This window comes from Haplochromis burtoni, unplaced genomic scaffold (assembly GCF_018398535.1).
Source record: "Haplochromis burtoni strain Fernald_Lab_line unplaced genomic scaffold, NCSU_Asbu1 Contig_192, whole genome shotgun sequence".
NCBI classification, from domain to species: Eukaryota; Metazoa; Chordata; class Actinopteri; order Cichliformes; family Cichlidae; genus Haplochromis; species Haplochromis burtoni.
The window spans coordinates 858,808-883,189 of record NW_024582553.1 but is presented as its reverse complement, the minus strand read 5'-3'; the positions used below and the strand labels follow the sequence as shown (position 1 = coordinate 883,189).

The 24,382-nt window shown below is 43.9% G+C and overlaps 1 protein-coding gene and 1 long non-coding RNA gene across 3 annotated transcripts; one reads left to right on the top strand and one right to left on the bottom strand.

The window, feature by feature from the left end:
• Nucleotides 1-35: 35 nt before the first annotated feature.
• prr12a (proline rich 12a) lies at nt 36-24,335 on the bottom strand. Of its 2 annotated transcripts, none has more exons than XM_042226030.1 (15): nt 24,246-24,335; nt 12,867-13,024; nt 12,217-12,378; nt 7,164-11,935; nt 6,471-6,698; nt 5,620-6,319; nt 4,989-5,515; nt 4,736-4,852; nt 4,417-4,550; nt 3,700-4,181; nt 3,472-3,591; nt 2,902-2,999; nt 1,963-2,094; nt 1,547-1,642; nt 36-1,451 (listed from the first exon to the last, which is right to left on the bottom strand). In XM_042226030.1, exons 3-15 carry the CDS (start codon nt 12,311-12,313, stop codon nt 1,317-1,319), a joined length of 7,638 nt encoding a protein of 2,545 aa, XP_042081964.1. In that variant the 5' UTR covers nt 12,314-12,378; nt 12,867-13,024; nt 24,246-24,335; the 3' UTR covers nt 36-1,316. The 2 variants fall into 2 exon arrangements, with proteins under 2 accessions (XP_042081964.1, XP_005935531.1); XM_005935469.3 differs by lacking the exon at nt 24,246-24,335 and adding an exon at nt 14,894-16,348.
• Nucleotides 17,781-19,315, top strand: LOC102295081. Its single transcript, XR_316630.3, has 3 exons — nt 17,781-17,927; nt 18,682-18,799; nt 19,108-19,315. It is a non-coding gene; the product is annotated as an uncharacterized LOC102295081 (long non-coding RNA).
• Nucleotides 24,336-24,382: the final 47 nt, after the last annotated feature.

Below are 24,382 nucleotides of genomic sequence, written 5' to 3'. Positions count from 1 at the left end.
ACACAGGTGTGTGCATATATAGGAAAATGAAACCATTTGTTCTTTGCAGCTTTTATTTGTTTCTCAAATACAGGAGAGTTAATGTACAGAAGGACAAAGAATTTCATCAAGAACTGTACAGTATTTACACATCTTTGTTTTCCTTTTTTTATGGAAAATTAGATTGTTTTCAAAATAAGTCATAGTATGCACAAACATCAAAATGATAAAAATGAAATGCCTATCTCATGTTTAAATATTCCTCGTTTATACTCCTCCTTCCCACGTGGGAGATGGACAGTTTACTTCTTTTTCTTTGCACCTGCATGAATGATGATTGAACTGAAGCACAACAATGTAAAGAGTCAAATAGAGCCTCCTTAATTTCCCCGTCCTTTTTTTTTTTTTTCTTCCTTTTGCTGTTATTTTACACCCACTGTATTTGATACATGTCTGTCTCAACGTCTGGTCTTTTTTGGATAGAGGGGAAGACGACTTGGATATGTGGGTTATGATTGTATACTGAACCTGTGGAAAACAACTCTTAATTAAAAAAAAAAACCCAAAAAAAACAAAAAAAGCATTTAAGGGCAGCAAACCAGCACTTGTGAGAGCTTAAGTTAAAAACCTCCTCATATAAATAATAAAAATGTGTTTATATATTATCACACAGCTGACTGGTGCTGCCCTTCACATAGCACAGAATGAGAGATAGCGATAGAGAGAGCGCTTATTAACACATTTCAGGTTTCTATCTGCCGACGAGTGAGTCCCCGATCACGCTGCTTGCGACGCACGCAGTTTTTAAAAAGCATCCTCGCCCTCCTCTAATCTTTTCAAAAGCCAACAGCTGATGTTAGTCTTTTCAAAAAATAATTTATGTAAAAACTAAGCGGTAATAGTTTCTCTTTGAGCTATTGTCTTTATGACACACAGTTAACAGGATGTCAGTGGCTCCCACGTTGACTTGGCGATCCTCCTCTTTGTCCTTCCACCTTGCCTCTCTCCCTTTTTTTTCCGTAAAACAATCAGTTTCCTCTTGACCCTTCGGTGCCCGTGACCACGAGTGGGGGTCCCCTTCTCACAAAGTAAGACATTTCTTTAATCATTGATCAACAACAAGAAAACAAAAAAACAAACAAAAAAAACAAACAAACAAAAAAAAAAAACAGGCCAGTGTCCGAGGTCACGTCAACAGACCCTCTCGTGTTCATCAAGGGCCTTAGAGATTTGAAGAGGGGAGGGGGAGGGGGCTGTACAGTAGGATCCATCTCTTTCCTTTTTTGTTTTCAAATACTCTTACTTTAATTCACTGTCTGTGTCTTTATGTGGCTGAATCAGGCTTTGGTGCTGAGCGTGAGCAGCTCGATGAAGGAGCTGAAGAGGCTGTCCAGCCAGTTCTGGTTGGCCATGCACTGCTGCACCACTTCCTCTTGGCCCGGGTCCTCAGCTGCCTGCTCAATGGTGTTGGTCTGGGAGAATGGGATGGAAGGAGAGACAATTGTAACCAAACCAAACACATTGAAGTAGAAGCTTCAAAATGAGCAGAAACAACATGGTTTCTTACCTCTTTCTTGCACTGTAAGAAGGTGTGGTATTTATAATGATGCAGGGAGTGGTAGAGACTGTAGATCCGATAAGACTCGGCTGACAATTTAAGGTCCTATTAAAAAGAACTCGGATTATTGCTGGGGTCAATTTTAGTGAGATTATTTATGGAAAAAAAAAAGTAAAGTAAAATTAAGTGTTGCTGTTCTGGGTTTGGAAACTTGCAACAGGTGTTTGTGTCCACCTACAACCCTTCACAGTAATGATTAATTCTGTCAGTGTAGTGATTTCAGTGACTACCGTGGTTCAAGGCTTTTTTGTCATTGACAAAATTTACAGTCACACAAAATTTCACAGAACTGTGCACAGATGTACTGCTGTACGCTGGGATTTCTAACTATTCATAGCGTTTAGCAAACACAAAATAATGCACACCTGTGGTTTAGGCAGGGTCTTCTTGACTCTGTTGAGGGTCTTGCGGTTGTAAGCATCGCCGCTTAGCCGGACCCTCACCACTCCTGAATCCAGGGGGTCTACAATTATCTGGGGGTAAGCATGCAGGACCTCCTGTAGAGAGAGGGGCAATGAGGAACAGCCACAAAACAGTCACACAAAAAACACCAGTGTCCTCGAGTTCGAGGATCATTTCATTTACCTGCAGGCATCCTGTTACAGGGTCTACCAAGGTTATTAGTTGGCTAAACCATTGTATTCAAAAATAAATACTATACTTTTGAAATAAAAATTAAACTAAAATATTAGTTAAGAAAATAGTGTCAGTTATCTGTTAGTCTAGTGGTTTTCAAACGCCCTCCATACAATAATAATTAAAAATCTGGATATGAATTGGTTAAAAATATATTTTTTAAAAATTTATGCAGATTTAACAGCTTTTTAAGCTCAAACAAGTAAACAACTTCATGTCAAGTCAAGCATGAGATCCATCCACCAGTTTTAACCACCAGGGGTACTTGTCACCCTTAAGGCATCCGTCATTAAATTTGCATCCTCTCATTTCCATAAACAAAAACAGGTTTTTTCCTCATTCCAATCTTCTTATTATGACAAACTAATGTTTTGGTGTGTTGTGGCAACCTTCTGCAATCTGAGTCTTGGGTGAACAAAAGTAGCACAGGAAGCAGAAATGGCATTATTGTAAGCTGGAGGTGACTAACATGATATAAGATCCATCCAGAAGAAAATGAAATACCTTTTAAGACACTTTGACTTTGTGTAAAGTGTAAATAGGTTTCTTCCAACACAAACATCAGCATATTTTACAGGCGGTAAAACAGAGCAGTGTAAAATACTTTTATTACCTTCTATTATGTGAGCCAGAGGGACAGAAAAATAAGCAGCACATTCACAGATTACCTGGTGTTGAGAGCTCATGCTGACTCTCCTCAACAACCTCCTCTTCTGTTCGCTAAGGATGCTGTCAATCTTCCTCATCGGAGGGAGGTAGAGCTCATCTGATGGCCAATCAATGTAAAAGACGTTTCATTAGTCATCATTCATGTAGCTGCCAATCATTTTAATGCCAGCAGCAAACTGAAAGCAGCTCTCCCTGGCTGCAGTTCTTCATGCACTCCCAGGGCTTCCCCCCCTAACCTGTCACAACTGGTTTATCTGGACTGCTCATAAACTCATACCGTGTGGGCTGTTTGTCCAGCCGGAGGCTTCGACCTAAAACCTGGCAGCTGATACTTGACAGAAACGGTGATGTTTACTCAACCTGCCCAAACTTTCTGCTTATGAAAATACCTCCATCCAGTTGTTTCAATGCAGATATTTAAGCTAGAGAAAAGTGAGCTACCAGACAGGCTAACCCAGTTAGAGCAGAGATTTTCTCACTTAATAATTGCATCTGATAATTATTTCTTTATTTTTCAGTTAACATAAAACTGGTAATTATGTTGAGAAGGATGTGTGAGCGGTTCTCACCGTCTGTGTCTTCCAGAGCTTGGATCATGTCAGGGTCCAGGGCCGTGCTCACCAGCATCTCCACGTAACTCCTGAACATCTCCCTCATGGCACGGTTGTTCACTCCACCTTTCACTGGCACTGTGGGTGAGAACCAGTTTTAAACGGAGTCTTCTACCATCACACTAATTAAAATATGAAAAACCCCAAAACAAACACATCTACAGTGAAAGAATTGAAGGGTCTCACTTTCATTTTCGCTAGCTGCCTCGTCCGATGAGTCTGAGTCAGATGATGAAGGTACTTCCTTCAGCCACTTCTTCCTCTTCTTGGGCGGCGGCTCTGCCTTCACCTTGGCTGGCTTGGACTTGGGTGGTCGCTCGGCCTTTTCCTTCTCCTTCCTCTCCACCACTTTCCTGTCTTCCTTCGTCCTACCTCGCTCCGCTGCACGTTTCTCCGCTTTCTCCTGCTGCGGCTGCACCCGCTTCTCCTTTTCCCTCTCTTTCTCTGCGTCCCGGTTTTTCTCCTTCTCCTCAGCTTTAGGCACAGCAGCTGAGAGCTCTTTCCTCTCTCGTGGTTCTTTTGTCGTCGTCGTGGTTGTTGTGGTCGCCGTTCTTGTTTTCTCCTTCTGTTCACGCTGGACCGGTGGAGCCACTCTCTCCTCTTTCTCCACTACTCTTGATGGCACCTGAGTGGCAGGAGGGGACGCCATTCTGGGGAGGGACTGACGTCTGTAGGATGAGGAAATCAATTTTATTTACTACAACACAGTATAACATTGAGGGGTTTTTACTCATCCTGTCCTCAATTGTTAAAAAGTCCAGAAAACGGTGATGATTCGATCATCAACAACCAGCTTTTTTCCCTAATATCTGAAATGATTGGATGGTAGTCGCATCATTAATCTACTCTAGTTTGTTTCAAATTCTTTATGAGCATGGGTTTCAGCATGAAGAACATTCTTACCTGAGAGCAGGTGTGGCTCTGCGCCACGGTCTCCTGGAGCACACTCTGACATAGTCCTTTTTGTTGACATTCTCCAGAAACTTGACATATATTCGCTGATAGCGCCTCTTAGCATCTCCAAAGTATCCAAGATACTGAGCCAGAAAAGGGAGAACAATTTTTAGTTTCATTAAATTTGATGATGATATAACAATACAGACAGGAGTAAAGCCTGTATATGACACACTGCATTATTTTATGATATTATGGCTAGAACACTAAAGAGCATATAAACAGACTTGTTTGAAGGTACATTAGCGAGGGCGTGGGGTGAACTCACATTGCTTGTGGCACAGAACTGTCTCTGCCCATCTTTGATCTCTGGGCTGAACTTCTGCAGCAGGGCTTTCTGCACCCTCCAGATAGGTGGAGGCTCACGGCCAGTCTGCAGGGCCAGCTGTATCCAAACACACAATCAGTTATTTTACTGTATTTAAAACTCTACTGATGCCTTCGTAGCCACATAAAGATTAATATATAGGTTAAAAAAGAAAAAGAAAGAAAAAAAGAAATTCACAGATTCATATAAATACCTTGAGCGTTCGAATGTCCTCCACACGCACCACAAACTCATCCCTTTCTCTAAAGATGCCCTCCCCTCCACTCTCACTCTCATCCTCCTCGCTCTCTCCAACAATGGCAGCATCTTCTTGCTTTTGGGCAAGATGCAGCGAGGTGATCTTAGGAGCTGGGGGCTCTTCTGGAGAGGCGGGGGACTCGGGAGATGGCATGGGAGACTCCTTCTGAGCTACAGAAGGAGGAGGGGAGACTGGAGCTGGAGTAGGGGCTGAAGCAGGAGGAGGGGGAGGAGGAGGGGTGGCAGGCTGTGGGATAGTAGCCAGTGTGGGAGGTGCAGGTGGGGGGGAAGGAGGTGTGGGGGCGACAGGGCTCGGAGGCTGGGAGTCCTCCTGCTCTTGTTGTTCTTCTGCTGGAGGCAGGGGTGAGGGGAGCGAGAGAGGAGGGAGGGGAGAGTGAGAAGGAGACGAGGATGAAGCAGGAGATTGAGGAACAGAGGGAGGTTCAGGAGTTGTGGGTTCTGGAGGAATCTCAGGGAGAGGAGCTGGAAGGAAGGAGGGACAAGAAATTCAATACCATTAATTCTTTTAACAAACACATTAAAGGAATTTCTAAACTAAATTTCTAAAAGGCAACTCCCACTCTTACCATCAAGCTTTGGTGCACCCAGGGTCTCCAGCTGTGGTTCCTCCGTCATATCACTCTCTTCATCGCCACCGGTGCTTCTCTCCTCTTCATTCTCTTCCTCCTCCTCCTCTTCTTCCTCCTTATTCTCATTCATGTCTACATCTTCTGGCTGAAGGACATCTGGTTCGTTGGATTGGGGCTGGGTGTGGGGGGTGTGCATGGCAGGCTGTGGGCTAAGCGTCGGGGGCTGCATTGCGGGTGTAAGAGGGCCTTGACTTGGTTGATTTTGAGACTGGGGAGGCGGTAGCGGGGGCTGGATGTTTGATGTCAGCTGAGGAGTGTCATACAAAGCAGAAATTGCTGAGGAGATGCTCTTCTGGAGGTCCTGGTTCTTTCCCACTGAGTCCTCCTCATCGGAGGAGAAAGAGGGCAAAGTCTCCAGATTCCTCTTTAGCTCATCTTCTAAACGCTTGGGGCTGGGGCAGTTGCCCAAAGCCAGACCTCCATTACCTTCACCATCCCCGAATGGGGGCGGTGGTGGTGGTGGAGGTGGTGCAGGAGACAGTGAGCGTAGTCCTCCTGATTTACAGGGTGAAGTTTCACCATTGTCAGGTTCCATTCCCGGTGAGATGTCCAAGCCTGGATGTCTCTTGCCCGTTTTCAGGAAATCCAGAAATGAAGCAACAAAACCAGCCTTGGACTCAGAGTCCTTCTCATCCCCCTAAAAGAAAGACAAAACAAGAACCTCTAATTCAGATCAAATACAAAAACTATCGAGCCACAAAGTCAAATTATGTTCATTTAAATTCAGCCTGAGCAATTTTCAACATTTTCTTCTTCACACAGCGAAAATGAAATCCTGTAGCTGTTACCCTTTCCTCCAGCCCCTCGTCATCCACTCCTTCACCCATCATCTGGCTTTTCTGTTTGATCTTGTCCTGACTTCTGGTGCTTTCAGTGCTGCAGGGAGGTCCGGGACTTAAACCAAGTGAGGGAGCAGAGCCAACTGAGCCGTCTGACAAAGCAGGGTCCGTGCCAGACAAAGAATCTGTCCTCAGCAAAGCATCAGAGGAGGACAGAGTACCAATGGGTAACTTGATCTGAAAATAAAAAGAGAATAAACCTCATATTAATTGTATTTTTGCATGAATGTAAAGGCATAGTTGGCAAAAATCTAGAACCCTAAGATAAATTAATTTTAATTTTAAATTTAAAAAATAATCAGTTATAATAACTAGGGAAAAAAAATGGAGGACAGTGACTAATAATGAAACAGAGACAGAGAGGAAAAAAACAAACAAAACACAAACAGCAACCTTCAGCTGGCTCACGACTCCAATAAGAAGCATCCACACACAGGTAACACTCCCTGCCATCACATCAGTAAATCTACGTTATTTAAAGTCAGGGCTTATATGTGAACCCCTTCTTTTATATGGGATTTTACAGTGACCACCATCAGACCACAATAAAAAAACAAAACCAACAAAAAAAAAAAAAACTAGTGTTTGCTTTGTACTTTTATTAGCGTCAAACCTGCCTTTTCCTGGCAGAATCCCACTGACCTTGAGAGGTGGAATTGGCTCATGCTGCTGCTGTTGCTGCTGCTGTGGCTGGTGATGGAGCTGCTGTGGCGGCTGCTGCTGCTGATGGAGGTGATGGTGGTGCATCTGATCCGGCTCCTTCCCGCTCATTTCTATATACATATCCTCCCTTCTTCCTCCTCTGCCTCGGCTTCCACGGCCCCTACCCCTCCCTCGCCCCTCTACGCTGAATCCCCCTCCTACTGTCATTCCGCCCATCTCCCCCATCATCCCTCTTGGAGTGTACGGCTCAGGCATAGGACGGATGCGGGGTCTCCCTCTTGGCCTTGGAGGACCCTCTCTTTTGGGCCTAGTGGGCTTTCGGCCTCTCTTCTTGGGTCCTTCTGGAGGCAGGAGTGTGTGTGAACCCATAGTCGAGTAGCCAGAGGAGTGGTAGAAATCAATGTCACCCATTAAAGGGCTGAGAGAGCCACTTCCTCCTCCTCCTTTTCTGCAGCTGGACACCAAATCCGGCAACAAGTCCGGGAGTCTCCGGCTATTCAGCCGGATGTCAGCTGGCTGGTCGGCTTTATCCTCATCGTCTTCAAACTCGTACTCTTGAGCATAACTTTTCTTAGGCAGTGTGTTGGGGTCCCTGCGCTCCTTTAACAGGTGGAAAGAGCTAGACTTAAGGAGCTTCTTGGGACGAGATGAGCAAAAAATGGGAGACTGGAGACCTCCAGAACCAGGTCCCGCGTTAGTTCCTCCAGGCCCTGAGGACATTTTAGCTCCAGAATTGTTGGGACCAGCTGTATTGGAGGTCATACCCATCGCTGGGGCCTGTGACTGTATCAAACCTAGCTGCTCAGTGTTGACAGTTGAAGGCAGCTCATGTGTTTTAAGGGAGTCTAGATCCAGGGTCATGGTGTTGTTGGTAGGTTCATCCAAGCCATGACAGTAAGGTTCATAACCCTGGTCTCCACCATGATGACCCATTATGTCATAACTTGGGCCACTGCTTCCCCCTGCTCCACCTGCACTCTGTCCCGCTTTCAGTGCATCCATTCCTTCTTGCCCGGTGTGGCTTTCATTCATCTCTTCCTGCCCTGGTCCTGCACCACCAGCACAGCTAGACTTGTAGTCCTCTGCGCAAAACATGTCCTCCATTCCTGGAAAAAAGGAGCGGTCTTCATCTTGAAGCAGGGAGTCTGGGAAGCAGATAGACGTTAAGGGTACAAAGCGGTTACTTTGCTGATTCTGGTCTGCTTTCTCCACGGGGCTGACCGTGTCAAACTGGTGCTGTTCTGAGCGCTGCTGGTCCAGCTGGCTCTGCTGAGGGGTGAGCTGGGCTGAGAGCGGCTGCTGTGGGTCAGGCTGAGGCTGCGAGAGGGCTGAAGCAGAAGGTGGGGGTATATGATGAGGGTGAGGAGGCTGCTGAGGGTGGGGCTGTGTATGTGGGTGGTGAGAGTGGGTTTGTTGGTGTTGCGAGGACGGATGCTGCTGCTGCGCATGGTGCTGGGAAAGGTGATGCATGTGAGACGGGGTAGATAAGCCGATGTCAGGCTCCGTAAGGAAGGAGTGGAGTTCAGAGGCTGAATGCTGCTGCGAGTGGTGGGTTTGGGGAGGCTGATGGTGGGGCGCATGCTGCCTCTGCTGCTCTTGCTGCTGTTGTCGGTGGCGCTCGCCACTCGCTCCGCTCCTTCCTGCGCTGCCCGGTCCGCCACGTCTGTCTTCTGCAACTGCGACGTCTGTGCTGGAGGTTTGGGAGAGGGAGCGCTCCAGCATGTCCAGGGAAGAGACCACAGAGCTTTGTTTGACCTGGCTCTGCTCGTGCTGATGTGGAGGGGGCCCGTGGTTGTAGTGAGCCGCTGCTACCTCCAAAGCTTGGGACTGCAGCTGAAGCTGGAGCTGGGTGGCTTGGGACTGAGACTGAGGCTGGTGTTTACTCGAGCCAAGTCTCCCACCAGTATTATCCATTACAGCTTGTTGTTGGCTAATAGAGTGCTGCTGCTGCTGGGGGAGAGAGTCCATTTTATGGTGCTGCTGATGCTGTGAATGAGAGTCAATTTTGTGGTGCTGCTGATGTTGGTGGGAGTCCATCTTCTGGTGCTGTTGGTGCTGAGGATGGGAGTCCATTTTGGGGTGCTGCTGATGCTGTGGGTGGGAGTCCATTTTGTGATGCTGTTGGTGTTGCCGATGAGAGTCCATCTTGTGGTGCTGTGGATGGGGCTCCATCTTGTTGCGGGTGGTGTGAGACAGCACCGACTGGAGCAGATGTGGCGGCTGACGAGACTGATCGGTGGGAGAGTCCATCAGGGACGCAGCAGCTTGAGACTGGGAATGCTGCTGTTGGATCTCAGGTGTTTTCCGTGGATAAGGGATTTCTGCACGCTCCTGTGGCTTCTTCTGGAGCTCCATTTGGGTGTGTGGTGGTATCTGCGAGTGTGAGGACACATGTTGAGTGTGTGAGGAGTGCTGGGGAGCGAGGGAGTGCTGAGTGTATGGGTCGCCCCGGCCATAGTGGACTACGGAGCCTAAGTTATCATGGTGATGGAGGTGGGAGTGTACTTGTTCAGCGCTGCCTCTCCCACCGCTGCTCCTGCTGCTTCCCACGGAGCGCTCGTTCCTTTGCTGCTGCTGCTGTTGATGGTGGTGTTGTTGATGTTGCTGCTGTTGTTTCTTCAGTGACATCTCCAGCTGGCTATCCAGCCCTGAGATGGACCCTCCAGAACCTGCATTTCCTACTCCAGCAGTGGTTGTGGCACTGTGGGTACGTATGACACTCTGAGGGTGGTACCTCTCCTCAGGAGTCTTACTCATGTCATAGCTCATCCCTTTGCCTGAATCAGTGGTTGGGGGCACTGACTGGGGCTGAGGCTGTGTTTGTTGAGATGTCTGCTGGGGCTGTTGTTGAGGATGGTGATGAGCAGCCTGAGGAGCAGGGCTCGCTTGGGCTTGCAACAGATGTTGGATCAAGAACTCATCATCGTCATCTACTTCCTCTTGAGATCTCTGAGAACCCACGCCTAGCATAGAAGTGTCCGCCTTCGTCTTGGAGGAGGTGGAGTGATACGACTGAGGTTGGGAGCTGGGACCTCTGGTGTCAGGGAAGCCTTGTGGGGAGGCTAAGAAAGTCGGGGAGAGAACTGAGGAAATGTATTTATTTGAGCCTGGTCCTCCTGGAGATTGAGTAGGGCAGTTGGGTACTGGTGAGTGCAACCCTGGACGGATGATGCCAGAGTTGCCTGATGGAGAGGGGCTGGAGTCTGGGATATGGTAAGACGCACCTCCACTACCTCCTCCACCTCTCTCATTGGTGAGACCATTTCCTGCTCCTCCCCCTGACCCAGAGTTTCCACTTCCTGTGCCACTGCTGCTTCCTCCCCCAGATGCTCCACTGCCTGACGAACCACTTGACCTTAGAAGGGCAGGTGAGTGGCCTGGGGCTCCATAGCCTAGCGATGGGCTTCCAGCTCCACCCAGAGAGGATGGAAGTGATCCATAAGCAGAGTCAGTTCCATATAGATCAGTGGAATAAGACTGGCTTCGTCCTCCCAGACTTCCATAGCCTTTCCCTCCAGTACCTGAGCTCAAGTCTTGAGCTTGTGGTGAACTAAAGCCTCCGTAGGACTGAGCCAGGTGAGATGTGGGGGGTTGATTAGGGGAATATGACTGTGTTTGTTGCTGCGGTGGGGTCTGACCAGTTAGAGCAGATGTGGGGGTCTTCACTGGGGGGACAGGAGAGCCATAGCCTGAGAGGCAGGATTTTGGAAGAGATTGGGGAGCTGATGTAGAGGTGGCAGGAGGCTGCTGCTGAGGGGCTGGAGGAGGCGGAGCTGGCTGAGGGGGTGGCTGTTGCCTGGAAGGGGCTGCACTGGAAGTGGAGGTGGGAATCGAGTTGGAAGGATGAGCCCCAGAGGTGGCAGAAGAGGAAGAGGAGGAAGAGGAGGTGGATGAAGCCGAAGGGGGAGTGTGAGGAGTTCTGGAAGATGATGCAGAACTGCCAGAAGAATAGCCACTGCTTGAGCTGCTTTTGGTACCTTTCCCAGCTGAGGAGGAAGAGGAGGAGGAGGAAGAGGAGGAATAGGGAGGCTGATTAATTGACCGATACTGCTCAGTGCGGGAGGTGGGCTTGTGGTCAGATGAGGGGCTCTGGTCTCCCAACGGACTGCAAGAAAGTCCGGCATGCCTGTGATGGGTGGCGATCTGCTGGTACCCAGGCCCTGAACAGCCGAGGTAGTGCTGAAGAGAGTGGGCAGCAGAGGACGAGAGCTGCGACTGAGCTGGCGTGGGGCGCTGGTAGTGTTTGATAACGCTGTCCTGCCGAGGCACGGCCCTCTCCTGAGCAGAGTTAGACTGGGACTGAGACTGAGGCTGGGGCTGGGCTGAGGGAAAGACTGACGGATTATACAGCTGGGAGGACTGATCCTGTAGCTGTGACGACAGCAAGTTGAACTGGTGTGACTGCAGGTGCCTGGCAGAGGACGCTTGGGCTGATGTGGCACCTGTGGGATCCTGACTGCCCCTGTAAGCAGCTGCAGCAGCACCCTGTGAGGACAGGAGTCTATCAAATCCCAGACTTGACTGAGATGGGGCTTTTATGTGTATTAGGGGGTCATGTGGGGAGAGCAGACCATTGGATGTTGGACTGAAAGTGGGTGTGTCCTGGAGGGAAAGGGAGGCACCAGGGAATGAACGGCTGGAGAAGGAAGCCGGATGCTGATAGGCTGATAGAGCTGAGGAGGAGGGAAAAGAGCCAGAGCCAGGAAGGGCTCCCGAGATGAATAGTTCAGGAGGAGCAGGCGTGTGCATCGCTGTTAAGAAGAGGAAGACATTGCAAAATTACTCAGTAACCTTCAAGCTATCATTTCAAAATCTGACATAAATTAATTAGTAAAACAAAAAAGAGGATTTAAAATTAATCAAGTCAAAGGGAAAACTATAGACAAGTACAATAAATATTTGATAAAACACACATAGTCACACACTCAGAATAATAATGATGGGCAAACATTGGGCGTTTTTTTAAATGTCATATTGACTGCGGGGCCTGTTTGAATGTCAGCACATCAGGGAAGATCTAACATAGCCCCACCTGTTTGCCAGGATGGCGTGCGGAACTGGGATAGTAGGGAGGAGGCAGAGGGCGGAGGCTGGGGACCCCGGGACTCCAGGGCTGAGATCAGATTCATGACAGAGGCATCGGGAGCAGAGGGGCTGGCGTGGTGGAGGCCAGTATCAAACAGCCCAGACAAACCTTTAGAAAAGAAAGACGGAACAATGAAACATTTATTCACTGATTAAGATCAAGATTGATAATTTTTTATTAATTAATTAATAAAAAATTATCAATCAACCAATCAATCAATTTAAAAAAAAAAAAAAAAAAAAAAAAAAAAAGCCAGTTGCTCAGATGTACGTAAAGTAAGAAAATTAGGTTTAACTTCTCAAGAGGTTTATTTGGCAAACCTGATGTAAAGCAAAGAATATAAAAGGGAACTGTAGAAGTTCCAGCTGTATCTAAAAAAATACACAATTCATAAGCCATTGGAAAAAAAAAACAAAAAAAAAAAAAACGTATGAGAATGAGCACAAGCTTCAACATCCAAGGGTTTGACTCATCCAAGCGATAATGTGCACATTTTTCAATGACAATAATCTGCCAGGGCCTGTATGGACAGACACAATAATTCATTGCCAGGGCCCCTTATGGTGGTGACATGGAAGGTATGACATTTATCTTACCCAAACTCCGTCCAGCTGCTCCCCAAGCTCCGCCTTGGCCAGAGCTCCCTGGGTGGTGATTGGTGGCATAGCCCTGCAGAGGGTGTGGGGTGGCGTAAGCTTGCCGGTGAAGGAGCTCAGACTCTGGGTGGGATGATCTGGAACTCCCATATACAAGACTGGGAAGACATGGGAGTAGAGAGGATGGGTGAGGAGGGGTTGTGAACTGTCAGTAATTTCACTCATATGAGAATTTATGAAAACATAATCTGTTCTCACAACGTGACCCATGAGGAAACACTTCCTGATCTGGGGTCTACCTTTTAAAAACACACATCTAATATGCAGGTCGCTCATTTAATGAATGATGTTACATCCAGCCCTACTCATTAGGGGCATACCCTTAATATCTTCACGCTTCTTGGACATGATCTACAGGTGTAAAGCAAACCTCTGATAAGCATTGGATTACAGAATTGTTCATTACATCCAAATGTATTAAACCATATGCAAATGTTTAAAACCAGCTGTATACATGCTATGCAAAAATAAAAGAACAGCTAATTTGCAATTATTATAATGAAATCAGAAGACACACTCATTGCATAATTTGTAATTTCCCCAATCTAAATCAACTCCCTGCTTAAATCTTAAAAGCTTCCACTGGCAGTACTATGCTTTACAAAAGAGAGATGAAATGCGTGGCTGCCTGGCTAACCAGATGACATGCTAACATTTTGTGCTGCTGTTAGCACCGCCTAGCAGAGCACAGCAGCTATGGTAGAAATGCAGATACTAGGCCCAAACTGCAAGGCCAGCCTTGCATTTACATAAAGCATGTGTAATCAACGCGTGGAAGTGCGCCGAGTGAAAAATACAGTTTCCTTACTGAGCACCAAAGACAACTGATTAATATGCTTGTAAGCACTGATTATGATGATGGAGCTAACAGCTGGATGGTGCAAGCCGACGCAAATGCATGCTAAGCTGCATGCAAACATCAGCAACTAGCTAGGTTTGTTTCATCAAATATTATTCCCCGAGGGACCGCGAAGGCTTTCGAGTGTGATCCGGCTGCTACATCTGGGTTTAAATATCACACATGTGCATCTATACATGAGGCAATGACGTTTGCATGCACAGGCCTCGATACACATCCCTGCAACAGAGCGCTAGCTCTCAGGGCTAATCAAAGCTAAAAAAGACAGGCATTCTTACAGGGTCCAGCCGATTTTTACTACCACCAAATGCATTCACCCTTGGCCTAATTTTATTGAAATTTACTATTCAGGCAAACGACAAGCTGCATGTTTGACACAAGAGTGAATGTGGGGCAATTTATTATGCAAATGAACCCAAATCATCCAAAATTTAAAAAAAACAAAACAAAACCCCACAATTTGGATCATGCTTGGCGAAAAAGACAGCCAAAACCTCAATTATGATTGTTGCGTTAGCCTTGTGTGAATAATTTCCTTCCCCATTTTTTCGCCTCTTTAAGATGTGGTTATTTAAGAAATCTTTAATTAAATGCATCCTCTCGTTAATATGCATCAGTTCATCTTGTTGATGTCTGTTCGGGGGTGCTGCTGGAATGGCTTTGCTGCGTCTGCACTCTTTCCCAGATCCTATCAATCCAATGAATTTCTATCCATCTATCGGGGGTTTGTGTCCAGGCCTGCACACAGGGAACAATAATTCCTATGGATACTCCAGACATCCTCCTCCTCCCCCCCACCACCACCACCATCCCCACCATCACCACCACTACCTCCTCCACCCTGCCAGGTCTACCTAAAAAACCCACGTCTGTCAATCACATTCAGTTCATTTCCCCTACCTTTCCTTTCTCCACCCCGCCCACCCCCACGACACACACTCATCCATTCCTGTTTATAATATTATTACTATGCAACTGTTTGGATGACAATGCATTACACATAATAGCAAGGCATGGGTCTATACGTGAATGGCGACAATTTGTTTACATGGGTCACACCGTGCAAAGTAGCACTAATGCATGCACATTGTCTGAATCCAATGCATACCTTGCTTTTGCCGTTCTCTCGTAACTCCATCCTGCTCCTGCGCCCAAATCACCGAATCCTGTTCCCGGGTAATTTCTATCCATTTATGTGGTGTACAGTGTGTGCGATGAGGATGAAAGCAACGAGAACGTCGCAGGGCAGGTTACGGAAAAAAAAATCCAGTCTCTCACGTTCTCGTTTTCAGACTATTTTCCCCGGTTTCATAAGCAAGTCCTCAGGAGTGGAAAACAGCATATTGAAAGAGAAATGGAGGGGAGGAGGAGAAAGCTGGATGAAAAAAAGAGGGGGGTCTACGGGGTTATAATCCAACCACCTCCAAAAAAGCCAGTCTTTCTCCTATTCCTACGCCTTTCACATTTATCATTTCCACGAATGCAGATTTAGTCTGAAACCAGTCACGGTCATGATGAAGATGCCGCGGATTTGGCCGGCGATGGGCGAAATGCTGATAAACATTTGACTTGAATGCGTCCTTTTTCCACCGTCTCTCCTCCCCTTTTCTTTCGGCTAGTTTTGGCTAGGCTGCTAGCACGAGAAAAGATTGCAATCGACAAGCCACGTTGGTAGCAATCAGCCCCAGTAGACGAGTAAAGAAATCCACAATTTGAAAACCTCTTCCCCCTTTTTTTCCTCCCTTGCATGCAAAATCGTTCCCACCCCCCTTTCGGAGCAGAGCTGTTGAGCTAGCAGCAGATGCTAGCTGTCAGTAACGACGCATCAAAATAAAACGGGGCTGCTTTTATTTCCCCAAATGCTCGCTCCCCATATTTCTCTTTTGGTACATACAAGTAAAAGCGACGACGAGGTTGCTCACGAGAGAAAAAAATCCACCAGAGCACGAAAAACCTTAAAGCCCAAACGAGGAAGTGTAAAGAAAGCAGGCCGCGTTTTAATATTTTTTACTCATTTTCCTCCGGAGACGCCATTTTTGAAGGCGGCTGGCCGCTTGTCCGTCCTCCCTCTCCCCCTTTCTGTGTCTCCGCCGAGACTCACTCACTGTCTGCGGTGACCTCCATTCACGCTTTTCAGTTTGCCAACTAGCCCTGCTCAAATTCTAGATTTTTTTGTTACCTTTCTGAACCTTTACGTATCAATTTACACAAAATAGTCACCTGCTCGCCGCGAATGCTGCGATTTGCTTAGACGCGTTCGAGTGCAACAAAAAAATCCCTGTAATTATCAGATTTACGGGCCTCCATCAGTTACTTTACACATTCGCATCCAAAATGTCCAGCTACTTTGAGGTACAGAGGCATTTCCTGCTTCCAAAGAGATGCTTCATGAAATAATTTAATTAAGCTGCAGTTTGTCTCTAATCATTTAAACTCTAAGTACCGTCTTCCTTCCATAATCTTTATCATGCCAAGATCTGTTTAGATCTTTCTTTTTTTCTTGCTAATCTTATTATTTGGAGAACCTGTCTGCCAGACCCCACAATGCACATATTCTTTTACACCAGCAGATGGCACACTGGATTCTACAGTCATTATAAAGTAGGAGGGTTCAGTGGCGCTGAGACACAGGTTCACGCTCTTGAGCACGGCTTCGTGAGATACTTTAATTGGCTTGATTATCATAATAACTTGCCATTGTCTCCAAACGCTGCCCACATCCACCGAGATGCAACCAAGATGAGGTATTAGCGAAGTTACACAAAAGGTGAACGGGCTTTTAAATGAGTCACTGCCGAATGTAGATGTGGACCCCTTTGTGTGCCCATGATGCACACGCTCTGGAGGCCTATTTGTGCAGGTTATTATTCACATTATTGTGTGAATATGGATGTTTGTTGCCCTCTAGTGGCCAAGTTAAATATAACCACATACTGTAAATGCCGCTTAAAAGCACAGGTGGCAAATATCACCAATGTTTTGTCATGCCCTCTTTTATCTGTAGCATGCAAAGAGGACACATCATGCTGGTACCTATTCTGTTATGTTGAAAGCTGTATCCTGTGACACTGTGAAATTAACTGTAACACCAAATGATGGGATGCTGATTTTTTGGGGGAAATCAGCGGGAAGTGGGGGAAAAGGCATCATAATCAGTTATTCTTGGACTGTGTGGGCCAGTAAGATTTATATCTATATCTGATTTCTGTCAGTCAAATGCATAATTTTGGTTAAGAAGCTGCTCTGGGGAACTATTCCTATTATTCCCTGTATTTTCCCTTAGTTTTAATAATTATTATGATGAGAGTCTGTAAAATCTTACATTATAACTATGGCTACTAAATAACTTTCGAAATTTCCATATGTTGCCATTGTGGGTTATAGTTTGTCGACGAAACAGCTGAGAGCGTATGATGTCAGATTTCTTAAATTATGTGTGCGTGTGAAAAATGTTGTCAAGATGAGTTAAAAAAAAAAACTGTTTTGTTTTTTTTTACTTTGGGTAGCATTAAAAACACTAACACTAACTGCCTTTAAAAGCCACCTTGTTTTGGTTAAACTCTCAGCTCAGCCCCCTTAAGCCAACAAAACATTTTAAAACAAAGTCAGGAACCCCGGTATCTTTTAAGCTAACCCCCCCCCCTGTAGTGAGTATTTTGGATGCATTAGGGAACCTTTGTAATGCTCAGTGGTTGATTTAAAAGGTCAGTTATCTGCATATTCATTAGCAGGACAGCCAAACAAAAGAATGGGATAAGGGAATTTAAAGAATTAGGTACTTAATATACAGTGATGTAAATAAACTGGGAAATGAAAGGAGTAAGAGTGGCACAGAACTCAGTTGAACACACTAAAAAAAAGGAACAAAATGAAAGTCGCTTCCTAAATAACGTTCTCCTAACTTCCTGACTTTTTCCTTTCTTAAGCTTCTCACACACCGTCACTGTCATGCCTCCTCCCCTCCTCCCTTACCTCCCTCCCTCCTGTGTCCCTCCATCCCTTTTAAAGCGTTACCATATTTGACTGCAGCTCCTGCAGCAGCACACCTCCACAAACTCCACTCTCTCTCCTGTCAAAATGCCAGACTTTGCCGACGCTGTGCCAGCACCATGCCAGGTAATCAAAGAGGACTCTGACAAATGGTGAGTTCTGACAGGAATAAAAGTTCTTTTTGAATCCGTGCTTGCATTCAAAGTCGTAAAATGAATCAGTGATCTTGATTGCTGTTTCCAATCGGTGTGACAGTGCATGAATAAAATATCCTTGTATAATGTGCTCTCGAGTGAGATTTATGAACCGTGTTTGGATTTGGGTTAATAATCTGGCCACTTTCCTGTCTTTTTATGCACAATAGCCAGCGCCCACATTAACATGTCAACCAGTTTAAGTGTCTGTGGGGAAATCTACAGACTGCACTTAGAGTTCATACTAGTTTTTAAACATAACAACATCCAAATGGGACCCATACTGTAATGTCTTGAGAAGCATAAATATATATGAGGTTTAAAATAGACTTCCACTTGTAAACCCTATTGAAGAGGACCAGTACATTCCAGCTGGCTGGTTCATGTTACGTGCATGAAAGAAGATATTTAGTCCGTGTCCACGTGCAGCAGTGATTACTGTCAGTACAGCTGCTCTACAGATTACTCACTCATCTTCTCGTACTCCACCAAAGGCCGATAAAAGCCACGGTGGAGGCTGAGTTGAAATATATTATTATCAGACCCAACTTGAATAATCCCTTTGATGTGGACTATATTTAGAAATATTCCTATTTAGCTTCAGATGGGTTCATTTGCTTTACATGTCTTCATATTAGCACAAGTTCAAATTAAGGTCCTAAAGAGAAGAGACTGATGAGTGTGTTTTTTTAAATCTCACACTGTGTTTCAGTGTCAGAGACAAGGGGATGGAGACCTGTAAAGATCTGATGGATGCCTTCCAGGCCTGTGTAAAAACCCTGTCTGAGGGGTCATGATGCACAGTGAGATCCATTTAAATAAAAAAAAAAGTAAGTTCACAGAAATTGCTACAAACTCTTTTACACAGATTTTTCTTTTTCTTCTTCTAAGTTGGCAAAAGCTGAAGATTGTGACATAATCACAAAAGTCGGGAAAAGTCGGAAATAATCAGGCCAAAATAAAACTGTGTTCAAAAACGAATGCAGAAAAGAAAATGAAACAAAATAATACAATTTAAATAATTCAGTAGAAACTGTAGCATGTGTACTGTTGTGTGAATATACCTTTGATGGAAAACTGTTTATCTGAATATTTTGAATGACATATGTGTGTACTTGTGTATATTTTTCAATCACAGCTTTACCTCAGGTTCTTCACTTTCCCATCTTCTTATTACGCTGGAAGAAACCATCTGAAAACTGAAGAGGGGGGTGTTGCTTATGAATTTAGCTCCATACTTCTACTTATTCTGTTATAATGGTTGTAATTGTTATACTCTAAGACTAATTAGCTTACTGTCGATAACAAGTTTGTATGATACCTTACAATAAACTTTTTTCAACATACGTTATATTGTCTTTCTTTATGGCAGCACACTTTCTGTGTTCTTACATTATTATATGTTGGAGGCTCTCCACTGGTGGACCTGTATGTTCGACTTAATAGAATTAAGAAGAGCTTGTTAATCTCTGCTTAATCCCACTTTAGTACCTACATAGAGCAGTGTAATGTTACATCTGTAGTCTGTGTGTGGGGATCGCTGAAATATACTAAGCTCAGAGTGGAGAAAGACCCTGGAAAATATGTTTAATGGGGGTTCTAGAGAGAGAATTAGCACAGAGTATTTTTGCAGGTTTATGCAAAAAGCAAACATCATTCACAGACTGATATGTCTTGTCCTACTTTTTCTTCCCCCCCAGGTTTGCATCTTCAAATCCCACAAAAGACTGATTTTTACAATGTATCTGCATTCAGTGTAGAGTATGTCAGGCTTGGCAGACTTCATTCAGTTTCTCCTGCAGGGCTATCGTGTAAGCCTACATATATTCATTATGTTTTTTTATCAGAAGCAGGATGAGTATCTTCTTTCTGTCCCATTTCTGCACCGTGGTTCAGAGACAAATCCTTGTGGCTGCGTGAAAATCAACCAGCTAAACGCAGATGAAGATGGGCTTTGGGGAATTATCCACCCACACACAACATTTCAATCTGAGATTTTAGAGATTTTTCAAGGCACTTTACGGATGATATATTCAAACGTCCTACTTTATTTATTTATTTATTTAAAATAAAGCTGTCATCTTTGAGTGATTCAGTCAAATCAGCACCCAATGCTTCTCTGCTTCCCTCCAAATCTGCAGACGAGGGCATTTGTCGTTCAGCCTTCTTTAAACGGTTCTGCTCTTTGTAAAATATTTTTTAATGTGGTTGTCAATGAAGTGGAAATTTCCCATGATCAGCACTGTTGAATCTGAGTAGAGTATTTTTATATTATTTGAAAACCGACTATAAAGGTGAAGAGAAAAAACACTAAATCCAATATAGACAAATACAAATTTGCAATGGTACAATGAAAAAAGGCAGTGATTACATTAAGCCCAGTTCTAATTGATCCAAGTGTCCCAATAAGTCATGCCAGTGTGCCAAAGAAATTCTGATCATTACTTTACTATTGTGTTCATCCTATTTTGTTATGTCCTTAGTGACAACAGTCTATACATCAGCAGCAGCAATGCTTAAAACTTAAAAAATAATCAAGAAAGATACAGCCTTATCTATTTAAAAGTAACATGTACATTCAACAAATACTGTCCTAAAGTGAAATTCTGAGGGAGCACATTGCTTGTGCATTTATTTTAACCTAAAGCTTTCTAACAAAGAACAAGGCAGATACTAAAATTAGTGTGAACACTGGATCATAGTTCATCAAACGTCTCCCACTTAACTCTGTTTGATTTGTCTGAAAAAATAAATAAATAAACTTCTTAATTGTAATTGTGCAAAATTTGAGATTCCTATAAGTCATATATGAAGGTACATATAGTTTTGTTTTTACATGTTTTACAGGCATCATATGTGAGGGGCTCTACATGAGTATTTCAAAACTTTATATTGAAAAAATGAGAAGTCTACCACAAATTTTGGATATATTATTAACAAAAATGTGCTCTTTCAAGAAAGATTCATTTGGATTTGGTACATGGTGTAATACCTGAGGTATCTCCCACTGAAGTTGGATGAAAATGTGTGTGACCAAAATCTGAAATTTACTATACTGGAGGGGACCAACAGCCCTCCTGGGGACCAAAATCCATGTCACTCAAAATGTGGTTTTAGTGTCAGGGTTACAGTTGGGTTATGGTTAGGTATAAAAGAAAGTTTCATTTAGTTGACTTGGGCATTATGTCAATGGGATGTCCCCACGAGGATAGCAAACCAGACGTGTGTGTGTGTGTGTATTATATTCGAGCTTTAATATCTCTAAACCAATCATCTGATTTTGACAGTTTTGTAGAATATTATGTGCCTAGTGCAGAGAAGCTTTAAATAAAATATCAGTCCTCTACCTGCAAAACTGTGGTTCCTGCAGGCCTTTAAATGCTGTCAGAGATTGGACATCCAATTATTTTAAGGATTCAGGGATCCATCTTTCAATGTTAGCTTGAGTTACACTCCTGACGGCCCATGTACATAGAGCCTTAGACCCAGATATTTAACATTTTATTATTCTTAAAATAAAAAGAAGATCCGGCTCAAAGAGTTTTATCAGTTTTGTAGATAGTTTTTTTTTAAAAAATGCTAGAAAAAAGTTAAAAGACCATAATTCCTTTTTTTAAACAGAAAATATTGGAAATAAACCTTTCTGATAATAATAAAATAATAAGTTCCATTAAGAACAGTAGGTTTCCCTTGGAATTGTTTCATGCAGATCTGAGGTGGTCAGATGGACGCTTTATTTCAAACACACTGGAATAGAGATGGAATAACCCCAATATGGTTAAACAGCAACGTGTAAAAATGTCTTGCAAACTGATAATCTATTACGCATTATTATATTTTTTTTTTGCTCAAGATTATAAAAATAACTCCTCTGTGCACAAATGAACATTCTTTTTGAATGCTACTACTACTACTAATAAGAAGAATATGATTTATATTATAATATGATATTAATTAACATCAGTGGCAATTGTAGCACACTTGTGGCACACTGAATTTCTCAAAACAGAAACAAGCTACACTGCACATGCTCATTAGGACTCTTTCTCTGCCGGTAGAAAAAATGCAGTTAGATTTCTCCTGCAGAAATTTTCCAGGTCAAAATTGATTTGGATGTAAAAAAGTAAGGTTTTTTTTTTTGGACCTATAGTATTTTTATTCTACTGTCTAAAGTTTAGATGACTTAAACATACTTCAACGTTATCTTTGTGTTATCGGTTAAAAAGTAACATCAGTGGATTGTGTTAAAATAGGTATTGCTTGGTAGAATAAAAGCTTGTAATGGGTGCCATATGTCATAAATAAATGTGAGTCGTTGGGCTTAAATTGTAAGAAATACATTTTTCTTTCAGTAAAGAAAAAAATTCAGTAAAATCTTTGTGTAAATTTTAAAAATTGTGTACATTTTATTTGTAAGATAATTTCTGTACCATTTCTGTTTTTCTTCTGTAGAAACAGAAAGCTCAATAGTAGATAGCAAAAACACTTTACTGTCACTGAAATATTCATCTACTATGTAATTGCTTTGGTGTAGTATGTTCATGTGAGAGGTGTTTAACATTAGGAAAAGCAGTAAAACGTGTTATAATGCAGTTAAACGTCCAAAATCTGGGCCCTTTACATTTTTCAAACGTTTCCAGTGGATCTTACTGGAGTCTCTCCCAGGCTGATTCTGGCCCCTGAGCCTTATGTTTCATACCACTGATCTACGTGACTACTAAATTCATTCTGTTTGACATGCAGTTACTATGATTTTTTTTTTTCCAGTGTTGGTTAAAATATTTTAAACATGCCTTTGTAGTCACTAACTAAAAGTAGTCATACTATAATATTGACATGGTTTGTTTTATAATGGTTACTGTTTAGTTTCTATCTTTCTTTAAAAAAAATCAGTGCAACGAAACAGACACAGAATGATTGTTAAATGTTAGTATGTTTTGATTAAATTATCGACGCTACACTAAGTTGTGCACTTCAAATTTGACAGCTCATAGGAATAAATGATCAAATAAAACAGGACTCTCTAGATATCCCCTAACGAATTGCGTCTGTATCCGCTCCCTGCGTCCATGTATGAATAAAAATAATAATAATGATAATAATAAATGTCGATGACAAAAACAGTAAAGGAGGTGTCCGCTGCAACTCCCGGGAGCCCACTGCGTGGCCTGTGCTGATGTGAATGCAGAGATAGGCGTATTTTGAGGAAGATGATCGGGAGGAGGAGGGCGGGGGAGGAGAGGAGACGAGAGGAGAGAGGATGGAGAGGGAGTGAGACCCGGATGCTGATGCGAGTGAGGCGAAGGAAGGAAGAGGGGAGAGAAAATATCGATTTACGGCAAGAAAACCGAAGGGAGTGTAATAGAAGGGGCCTTTACCCTGCGTGAACTGTCATCAGGAGCGAGGAGGGGGATACGGCAGCTGGTTATAGCGCACACATATCCGCGGATATCAGTGTGCGTGTGTGTGTGTGTGTGTGTGTTTTGCACCTGTATACCCGGCGGTGAGGGGAGGAGGACACGCCAAAGGAGAGAAGAGAAGATGCTGTGATCCGCTACTTGCAGGGATGTAGAGAGGGAGAGACGGGAGAGTCAGGGAGGGGGAGGACGGCGCTACGTTAAAAAAAGATGCTTGTTTTGCGGGGAATACGCGTTTCACCTCGAAGTATTGTGAGAATGCGGCGGCCGTGTAATAAATCGTACCGTTTGGCGAAGCCCAGAAACTTCAGGCGGTGTCGGTTTTTTTGACAGGCGGCGCGAGCGAGACGGCCGTTCGTCAAGGCGTTGAAGCTAAAGCTAGCCTCGCTGCTGTGTGGGAGAGCGGCGGCGAGGCTAAAATAGCATGTTGTTGGACCTGTGAAACAGGCCTGGCAGTGAGGGGAAAACAGTGATTTCATTTTCAGTGCAAGCATACACTTGACGTATTGGACGTTTTGTCCGTTTACTTAACTAAAAATAATATTAAGCGTAGGAAAAATACATGAATATTTTAAGGCAGACGTGAAAACCTGCTCGTTTTAAGGCTATATAAGGGTAACGTTTTCTCATTAACAGTCATATATCGTTAACGTCATACGTATAACAAGGTGTGAGTTATAGAAATAAGCTAATGTACATAAATAAGACTCGTTAGTTTGCCTACTTTAGAGTAGTGGTTAGTATTTAACACAGAAAACACCCTAAAAACTTAATGCCATGTCAGTTCCCCCCGCTTTATTCTACATATAGCAAGATGTTTTGTAAAAAAAATAATTAAAAAAATAAACATTATGTTTACCGTGCTGTCTCGGTTTAGATGAAAAACGTCCACCCAGGTGTTGTAAATCAGCAGCAGTTTTCACTTCTATGGTTTTTTGTTTTTTTCACGTTCATGAAGTGACTTCAAAGAAAGTCCGTGTTACCGCTGACATAAAA